Source organism: Aplidium turbinatum, chromosome 18, assembly GCF_918807975.1.
Source record: "Aplidium turbinatum chromosome 18, kaAplTurb1.1, whole genome shotgun sequence".
Classification (NCBI taxonomy): domain Eukaryota; kingdom Metazoa; phylum Chordata; class Ascidiacea; order Aplousobranchia; family Polyclinidae; genus Aplidium; species Aplidium turbinatum.
Genome location: NC_137489.1, coordinates 6,695,371 through 6,705,790, shown reverse-complemented (window position 1 = coordinate 6,705,790; position 10,420 = coordinate 6,695,371). Strand labels below are relative to the sequence as shown.

The 10,420-nt window shown below is 37.0% G+C and overlaps 1 protein-coding gene across 1 annotated transcript; it reads left to right on the top strand.

Moving 5' to 3' along the window:
• Positions 1 to 494: 494 nt before the first annotated feature.
• LOC145787578 (uncharacterized) lies at positions 495 to 7,891 on the top strand. The gene is made up of 5 exons (XM_082599345.1): positions 495 to 687; positions 1,550 to 1,655; positions 3,779 to 3,861; positions 4,187 to 4,323; positions 4,533 to 7,891. The coding sequence occupies exons 1-5, from the start codon at positions 656 to 658 to the stop codon at positions 4,727 to 4,729; spliced, it is 555 nt and encodes a 184-aa protein (XP_082455471.1). The 5' UTR covers positions 495 to 655; the 3' UTR covers positions 4,730 to 7,891.
• Positions 7,892 to 10,420: the final 2,529 nt, after the last annotated feature.

Genomic DNA, 10,420 nt, shown 5'->3' with positions numbered 1-10,420 from the left:
GAACAGTGAAATAAATTTTGGTTGGGTTAAAGACAAAGAAAGTGTATATCAAAGGAATGAACTAATTCTTTTTCAAGAGTGTTTACTGAGTTTTCAAGCTTTGAAAAGTTGGTTACAAAGAAAAAACATTATGCTTCACATTGCATTAATTCATTTCGCTGAAAACCTAGTGGATAATATTTTACATGAATCTTTCAATGAAATGCTGTTTGTTATAAACAATGCTCCGCATTCCAAAAGTCAATCTATTAGTGCATTTGTGGAGAAGCTTATTGTCTCAAATACTATTCCAATCATACAACTATTTGATCATGGATTGTTAAACTGTTCATTGCTTATGTCAAAAAATCTAAAGTTTGCTGCTGAGCATAAACAAAGGTACAACCAAGAAGAAAATACCATTGCTGTGTTTGCAGAAAACCTTTGTTCAAGAGTGTTCAGAGATGTTTTTGTGCACTTCCTTTCCAATATTGACATATATCACGATAAATTAAAAGCAAGTTATAAGCATATTCCAAAAAATGGATTACCAAACTTTGCAGAAAAAGTTATTGAGGAAGTTTTCAGGGATGCTCTCAATTTAAAAGAAAATTGTCAACAGAACCATGTCTGTAATTCAACAACAACCTATTGTGAAACTGTTGCAAATGATATTATGTCTCTTTCACTTCATGAGGCATCAAAAAAGTAAGTTGTAGGGCTAAACTATGTTATTTTTGCAATGAATACTTATAGCTATAAAACTACAGCAGTGTTTCGATGACCTGGTTAACATCCATGTGATGCAGATTTAGGTAAAGTATATAGACAAGAAGGGAAGGAAGCCAATCTTTGTGTCCATCTTCTGGCATGCCATTATTTGTCCAAGCAAAGACACAGCTGCACACTTCTAACCAGTGTCGAAACTAGTGCACTTTCAAACGTCATATCAACGCTAAATGAATTTGCTTTTAAAGAAATACCTGTTTTAAGAAGTTTGGATTGAGTTTATGCCTTCTTCACTCTCAATATTCATTTGTTTTGTGGTAATGTTGTTGTTTGATTGTCTGATGAATTAAAGTTATGCACCATATTTACTGCATTCCGTGGAACTATGTCTAACAGAATCATATGAGGGTTTTCACTACGCATTTTCCAAGGCATAAACTATTGACTCTTATGCTTTCATTTTATATTAACAACTTGATTCAATTTTTGATTTTGCTGTTTGCTCAAACAACTTCATACATTTTATTTATATTCTTATTTAATTAACAGAAAAAGAATACTTTTTATAATCATCATCATTTTCAGCCTGTGAGAGCCCACTGCAGAGCGTAAGCCTTCCCCTTTTCATGCCTTTTTATAATGCTAATTGCTAACTATATTTCTTGGCATGTTTTTACTGTATTTATGGCAATTTTTTAAATGTTTTATCAATGGCTGTTATTTTACTCCATCTCTTACTGTAAAATTGAGGCATCAGTGTGGTATCTTAAATAGCCTTTATTCTACAATACTTAAATAGAATCGCACCTTGTTTTAAATAATTTGTAATATTGCTTTTTAGCTTGAAAGCTGGCCAACAAAAAAGGAATTCAATTCCGACTCTAAGTGTAGTGAAAGAATATGCCACCGAACTTACACGAAATATGTTTTGGGATTCTTCTCAAACCGTAAGTTTTTCTTCAAACATCAGATATTTTTTGCAAAATTATTATCATTATATTTTCCCCCCCAACAATATTATACAAGGTTTAATGTTGCTTAACAAAATGTATCTTAACCTGTTAAGCGTCACCAACTGCATAAGCCGTTTACAGTTGTTCACTTAGAACTGACACCAATGGCATATGCCGTTTTCAGACTTGAGCTGTTTACATTGATTTGTCAGCCACGACATATTACGTTTCTCGCAAAGAAAAGAGAAGCGATGAAAAAAGGAAACTCTCTAGAAACTCTGTGATCAATCAAGCGCGAAAAAGCGTCATAGCAACAACGCAACTGCAAGTGCAGTTTGTTGGTTTGGAAGAGGTTACTAGGCCTACTTGTACGGCCTACATAGCAGGGGTGGATCCAGCAATCTTTGAGGGGAGATTTCAACAAAAACAATATTGTGTAGTTCTACATTATTCCGACTTTGCAAATACACCTTGAATGAAGTTACTCTTCTGTGTTTTAGGGGGGGGGGACGATCGCTCCCCCTGGATCTTCCATTAGTAGGCCATAGTGTACACTGTTGATCCGTTTTTAGACTAATAATAAACTGTGCCACAACAATGTTCAACGTTTTTATTTATTCATGATTGTTTAACATAAAACAACAACAATTAGTCTATCTACAAGAAAAAACTGCTATTGTAAGCACACAAACCAGTCTCTGCGCGTTGCAGGGTTGCCAAGTAATCCTGAAGGAATTCAGACAGTATCAGTCTGAAATTCGGACATTTTAGAAAAAATGATAAAAATTGTTTTATTTATCATCCAGCACTTCACTGTTCTCGCAGAAAAATGAAACATTGGCACATAACCATCAAGCACATCCAGAATGTGACAAAACAGAGAAAGCAAAAATCGATTATTAGCCTACACCCTTTAGCAATTTACACAACAACGCACAAAACTGCGTTGTTGTGCATAAAAGTTGCGTTGTTGTGCATAAACTGCATAAAACTGACATAGGCTTTATAGAACACAAGACATGGCAGAACTCCAATTCCTATTGCACACTTTCGATGTTTATTGCTAAATTTTCAATTTCTTCTTGGCATGGGCTATATCCAAAGGGGGGTGATCACTGATCACCCCCCCCCCACTCATTGGAGTCAAATTGAAATGACTATGACGATTTTAGCCTACTGTCCAAAAATCACCCCCCGAATTCTAAAAGTGGATAGAGCCCCTGCTTCTTGGGTTGAGTAGCCTACATCTCTCATGTGCAGAGAACCTTTCATTCATCTCTTTAGCATTTAGTCAAGAGCATTTCTTGGCAAAATAAATAAAGTAAGATTGATTTCGTTTAGTTTCTGGTGTTTGTCTTTGTAAAATGTGAATGACAGCATGAAGAAAAGCCGCACGATTGTAGCAATTAATGCAGGGACAGACAGGCAAGAAAAAACATAAAACTCAGAATAGTCTTTCGTTGCACCCTTTGATTTGCTGATACCCAGAAAACAATCTGCACGGAACTGGTGCTAGGAATACGAACTGAACCAAAAAACTTTTCAGAGGTCATAAAAATTCAGCCAAATTAGGACACAAGCTAAATGTCCGAATGATTTGATAGCTGTCAGACACAGTAAATGAAATGAGGCCAATTTATCGATTTTAGTCCGAAATTTAGGCCATCTGGTAACCCTGACGCGGTGCACGATAATTGGCAAAAAAGGCGACAATACGAAAACAACTTCATTTCCCAGGAGTGACGCTTAACAGGTTAATATTTTTTTCAAATATATTTATAGCCTACAGTATCATATATATATTTTTTGCAAATATATACAGTACGGTATCATATATATTTGAACTACTACAGAATATTTTGTGCTTTCCTATAGATTACTTAACTAATCTAAATATGTAACTGGATACTAGTAGCAGTTTGCACTAGTTTACGGAACACAGTTTCTTGGTCATATGTTATGACGAATGGTGTTGGAGTCAGCGTGTCATTGTTTTATGCTTTTTTTTTTACTTGAGGCTGCTTTCTTGATTGCTGTCTGTTGAGTTTATGTGTTGTCAGGCGATATCATTGTAAGCTTTTGTCAAATCAGTTGGTTAATCTATTTCATTTTCACAGTTAATAAACAAAACAACGTCAACATACTCCTCATCATCAAGTTTACTTACAGTGAATAGAAGTGACAGCTTTGAAGAGATATGGTAAGTTTTCAATAATAAACAATAAAACATGGGGTTAGTAGGCCAAAATTAACTTGGGAACCGGTACTGAAAGATCGTAGAGAATAGAATTTATTGGGATCCGACCCTTGTGACAATTAGATGTAGAGATCTGATGTGCGATCTACCATGCGTGCAGCTAAGCCAGCTATGTGGATTGTGGAATGCGGCCTACGATTGTACAACTGTCCTGCAAAACCTGCATGTTATAAAATCAAAACTCAGTGATGAAAATTAATGCTTTAATGTTGTTGCAATGTGCTCAAAATAAAACATATTTACATCTTATTTTTATGTTTTGGTACAGTGAAGCTATTTCACCGAGGTCAGCTGCGGATGATAGCCACTGGAAGAGAGGGATCTACCTCTTTGCTGACCAACTCCTCTACTCTCTGACTGCATTGGAAAGTGAAGAAGTAATCGACGAAAACGAAGTGCTATCAAGTACGTCACAAATTTTAAAGAAATATCTTCTGTAAAATAAGATTATCATATAGTGCCATACACTATATGTGCTTCACTGAAGTGAAGATCCTTGTTCTCTTAATTTCGTAATTCAGTGTGCCATTTGTCTTAACATCAACTTAACTAGTTCATGTTAACCTGTTCAACCTATTCCTAGGGTTTATTCTAACTCGGTGCTTTTTGTCCAGTCAGGAACAAGCGTGTCCGGCGGTGGGGGTCCTGCCCACATATATTGCGCAAACCGTTTCCAATCAAAAGAGACCTGTTCACCAACCGCAGAAAGTCGGAAACTGTTGTTTGTACACGGAGGTCTGTAGCAACCTATGCTGACACTTTGTCAAGGAATATTCTCAAGTCGCTCACGTCAAGAAGTTTTGTATTCTAGTCGCCTCCTCTTGGTCAGGTTAGGGTTATTTGTTCTGCGCGTCATTCAAGTCTTTTTATATGATAATAGGTTTAATTTCACTGAACGAAATGAACATTAATTATTTAAATTTGTGCGGCCTTTCATTGCTAGTTGCTCAATTGAACATGGTTTTTCATTACTTTGATGCGTAATCAAATATTTGTTTCCCGTCATGCTTTGTGTAATTGCCAAACCTATTCATGTACTTGGTGAAAACAGACTTGTTCCAACCCGTGCCATTGTTTCAACTGATTTCCGTTTGCGATATTGAAGATTTGTCTTGAAAAACTAATCTAGTGACACGTGGTTTCGTGTTGAATAAACATCATAAAAGACAATATTTGGTCTTTTGCGATAAATCTTTTCCAACCCCAAAATCACTATTTTACATGACAAAGAAACATGTTATTACTAAATTGAATTGAAATACATATAGCAATCACGTTTGAAAGAAGATAATGCTGATGTGGATAATTGTTTTGTTGTTAACCAATCGAATTTAAAGAGCTTTCCAAACTCTTTTTACTGTAGACGCTGTTTTGTTTCAAAGAGGTTTGTTAAAATTTTCTGGTGTTATTGTGTTCCCACTGCCATTGCTTTGTCTGTCAAACAGTGCATATAGCACCCAGGTCATGAATTTTTAATTGTCCTTCTGTTGCTGCCGTATTTGTTTTATTGACTTTTTTTTAAATATTGTGTTTGAGTTTTCAACGTTTGTTTCAAGTTGTTTCGCCGAGTTTCTGTTTTCTAATCTCTGCGACATTGTTTGTAAATTCAATTATGTTTGCAATAATGTTTCTAATTTTTTTTTTCGATCTGATAAACAGATGTTTTACTGTAACGGAAGCTAAGTTGTGAAGGCAATGAGTGGATTGCATGCGCATATTGCATATTCAAGCCATCATTAAAATCAATCTTGACTTGTTGATTAATTTTAGTAGCTGAGCGACATACAAAAACGTTTTTGATTTTCTCATAATATCAGTGAAAAATTATGCACATCGATTTTTCAACGTGCACTACTTGCAGAAAAAATTTTCAGAAATTTCGACATGTATATTATATATACCTTGTTTACACTAAGAGATACAGATTCAATCGATTTCAGATAAATCGCTCCATTGTCCATCATTAACAAATTGTTTTATTATTGATTCAAAAACCACTAAATGTTTCACGGTTGGCTGTAGAATGTGCTACAGTCGACAGGCCTATATATAAGTATGCGGCATGCCATTGTATTACATTTGTTTTATATGCTAGCATCCTCGGTTAGTCAAGGGCAACTTTTTTCATCCTTTTCTTTTAAACCAACGATTCTCAACCGGAAGTAAATTTACCCTTAAACAGTAAATTTTGATTGATGGTATAGGTTTTCTAAAGAAGAAAAGACGTCTAAATTATCAAGGCCAAAAATCTGATGCGAAAAGATGTTGATAAGGTTAAATTTGCCATCACAAAGTCGGCAAGGAGTAAATAAGAGCAAATAGTTGTTTAACCTTTGTTGAGAACCTTTGTTTAAACTGCTGTGCCTTCCACAGGGCGTGTGGTGTGTACACTATCTTAATTGCATTCAAATGCATGAGTGTCATTATATTCTGCACAAATATTTGAAGTTATTTGTAACTTTTTAATCATGTCTCCTTATCCACGTAGATTCTCATTGTTGAATACACAATAGTAGATCATCCACCAATTAACATAATCGGCCGATTAAGCGATTTAATCCACAGACTCTTTTTCCGTAAAAATGCTAATTTGTTGATTAAATCGCCAATTAGGACATTACCATTACCAATGAATTCCTCCTGGATTGAACTTTTACCAACTAATAAGACGATTTTCAAAGATCAGCTGAACTTGTGTGTCCAACTCTTAGAGCTATCTTTTTTGAAGTCCTGCTGATAAGGAAATCTTTGAAACCCTTCATTAAGTCAACAATCGGTCGTTCTCCAAAACTGTTTTCTTGGGCAAGATGGCAAGTTTTATTTAAAAAAAAATAACTTTTGTGAAACGTCGAATGCAAAAACTATGAAACACATTGCAAGTATTGTTGCAGGTTGGAAGTAGAGTATTATATGTGAGTTCTTTCGCGTTGAGTGATGAAATACACGTGGACTTTCACTTTGCACGTTTGTTTTCAGGTTCTTTGGTCGTTTAAATGCAGAACTTTAGTTTCTTTTGTCACGTTCTATACGCCATGTACTTAACGATATTTTTAGTCTACTTTTTGAGGAAGTTATTCGCAATGCACTTTCTGGCTCACCCTCCGGCTTAGGCGAGCATGTCAATTATAATGAACCATATCGGTCTCAGAATTAAAATGAGCTCACACTGTGCAGAAGATAGGGAAACCATTATGTGTTTCGCTAACGGTAATAATCTTTTCAATGTTTGGTATATATCTTGAAGGACATTATTGTACAGTTTTTTATGATGTTCAGTTTGCTACAGCGCCATGTTGCAATGTTAGGTTGGTGTTGCTATTTGTGTGTACATCGTGTTCATTTGTTTGCAGTGTTGAAAGTGACTATCTTTATCCCGTGTTTTACGTACAAGGAACGTTTGAAAGTGAAACGTAATGAAGTGAATTTACAGTGGTAGCATGACGCAGAACCTCAGCTGTGTTCAATTTACATCTTAACTGTGTCTGTCCCCATCAGAGCAAAGCCAAGCAATTGCTCTTATATTTTTCACCTCGTCTTATATCATCCGTTTGCATAACCCATCTCTGCAATGTTTTACTTTTATTAGTATTTGCTCAATAGACGATATTAGTCAACTGAACTATACAACGCTGCAAGGCCCTTCCGAAGAGTCTTCAAAATGGTTTTAGTTCATATTAAAACAAGCCTAATTGTATCAGGTTTTTAATGTTTTTCTTTAACAATTAACGTCATTACTACGTCATTAGCCTACTGCATTATTTAACCACCATGAAAGTAAATTTTCAGAATAAGCTAACTAGTAGGCTACTACAGATCGATTTTCTTTACTTTGTTCATCACTTCAGTTTCGTGTTGCCAACAAATGTGTTTGTAATAGCCTACAAACAATGGTTCGTGTTGATAGTTTGTTCATGCTATTAAACTATAAATATGAGGCCTACTGTTTTTGTGCATTAGTTTTTGTCTACACTCAATTAAATAAAGCTTATGATGGTCTTTTATACTGATTCTGTACTCAATTTTGCTGGCATAAATCGTCAAGTGGAATCAGGAAGACTTGTGATGAATTCAGGTAGCAAAAGTAACATTTCAACATTCTTTGATGGCTAAAGAATCCAAGTAGGTATACAGTACGTGCTGGATATGAAATTTTTAAACATAGAGTTATATATATTTCCTATCTGTAATTGTGAAAACGCAGCATAGACTATTTGCTGAAACGTATTTTTGTGAGATACGGTATGTTTCATCAATGATCAGTGTTTGATGTATGCGTGCACGCTTTCCGCGTGCATCCCTCTACTGTCTTCAGTCGCGTTTTAGATAGGCTACTGCTTTTCTGTCGCAACACGTCTGAGGGAATGTCGTGCAGTGGCTATTGCGCACGATCCTTTCAACACATTTTCAAAACTATTCTCTTGCCCGTCGTTACTTTGTAAATATGCACCTAATTAGTAAAACACAACATTTTCACAAACCCAGTTGGAGAGAAACTTTAAACTATGTTGAACCCTAAAGTCCTCGGGTATCACAAACAATCCGCTATTTCTACTTATTTTGGCATTTAGTTTCGTACACCAATGATGAGATCTTGTGGACATGCCAGGATACAAATTATTTTTAAAAACCAGAATTCAAAACGACCTAATTTGCATCTAGCCTAAACCGTGCGAAAGTGAGACTGTCACGGAGTCATGACGTCTGAAGCCCGCTTTTTATAACTCGTTAAATTTTCGCTGTGTAGCCTACACCTACTAAGTTACATACTGTGATTTTAATGTTCTGCATACCACTCTCCTGTTTTTCATAAACATGGTTGGTTGGTTTTGAATCTTTATTCTCGGACTGACAAAGCCTTGGTAAGTTATTCCTGGTGGTTTCGCATATTTGTAGAGGCTCTTGACGCAAGGCCAGTTACCGAGATTGGCAGAGTGAAGCTTTCGATTGTTGAAGTCTTGTTGTCACGGAATTATTCCATTCATTAGATGCCGCTGAATGGAGAGCAGTCCTGAAAGTGCGTTGCTCAAGCGCACACCGCGAGAGTCGAACCAGCGCCGCGTGATCTTGATCCGGGCGCGTAACCACTGAGCTAACGGAACATAGCCCTAAGCCAGTGCTTCTCAACCCCTGAGTCGCCGTTTCATTTGGCTGGGTCGCCGTTTCCTTTGGCTGGGTCGCTGTGTGTAAGATGTGGTGATAAAAAATCACGTCTCTTGAGCAAAGTTAAAAGTGCCTTCCATTACTTTAGTTTTTGTAATTTCCACTATTCAAACTACGCCGCAGGTTTCACGCGACGATTTTGCCACATGCATTTTGCCGTGAAGTGGAGACAACAGTACACACTAGATTAGTTTGGAAGAAGAATTTTTATTCGTATTCAAAGCTTTTGAAACAACAACGCGAGGCGAATATATCTTTGCTTTGGTCGCCTCATTTATGAATGAAGAGGGGTTAGAGTGGGCCTGAAAACTACCAAAGCATTTTTGTTTGTTTGTTTATCTTTATCCTGCATTGCGGGAAAGCGGACTTGAGCGCTATGCATCGGTGTACGCCTTCCGACGTACACCTGACCCACGCTGCAGCTGACGGCAATGACTGTTTCCGGTTGTCTACTCTACTTATGACTTAAATTTGGTACTACCCATTACTCGAAATCGATCACTGGGTAGAGGCAATTATCGTAAAGTTTCTTGCCCAGAGAAACAACAGCAAGTGCGGGTGGCTGGAGTCGAACATGCAGGCTCTCGACTGCGAGCCCAACGCGCTAACCACTCGGCCATTGCTGCCGACCTTTTTGGATTTCAAGAGGAGTTTATTGACATTCATCGCAACAGTGTATTGATAAACTGTTTTAAGAAAGAAACCCTTGGTCAATTTTGGACAAAAGTCATGAATGAAAAGACTGTTGTTGGCACGCACGCAGTAAAAACTCACTTGCCATTTGTTACTACCTGCTTGTGTGAGAGCGGGTTTTCTGCGCTTACATCAAAACAAAGGAGAGAAATTGTCTTCAACCCGAAGATGACATGAGATTGACACTGAGCAAGATAGCTCCTAATTTTGACAAGTTGTTGAAACAATACGAAGTCAAGGCTCAGATTAATTAAATTCGACATTTTGTTGTTATGTTTAATCGTGGTAGCCTATATATGAGTGTGACTCATTGTTTCATGCTTACAAAACATTGGAGAAACATAAAAGAAACCTATCCTCAGGCAAAAGCCCGTTTCGATGTGGCCCAGGAGAGCAAGATGTTGAGCTCTTTCTAAGAGAGCTCAAGGTGTTGAGCTCTCTTACCTTGGTAGCCTAGCATACTTTCAACAGCACCAACATGTGCAAAGGATATTGAACAACGTATAAAAGCAGCTCACTGTGCCTATGGAAGACTTCGCTGGAAAGGGCATGTCATACGAATGGACCCAACGAGGCTTCCACGAATAATGCTTTATGGTGAACTAGAGACAGGGAAAAGACCCTCCGGAAGACCAAAAATGAGTTACAA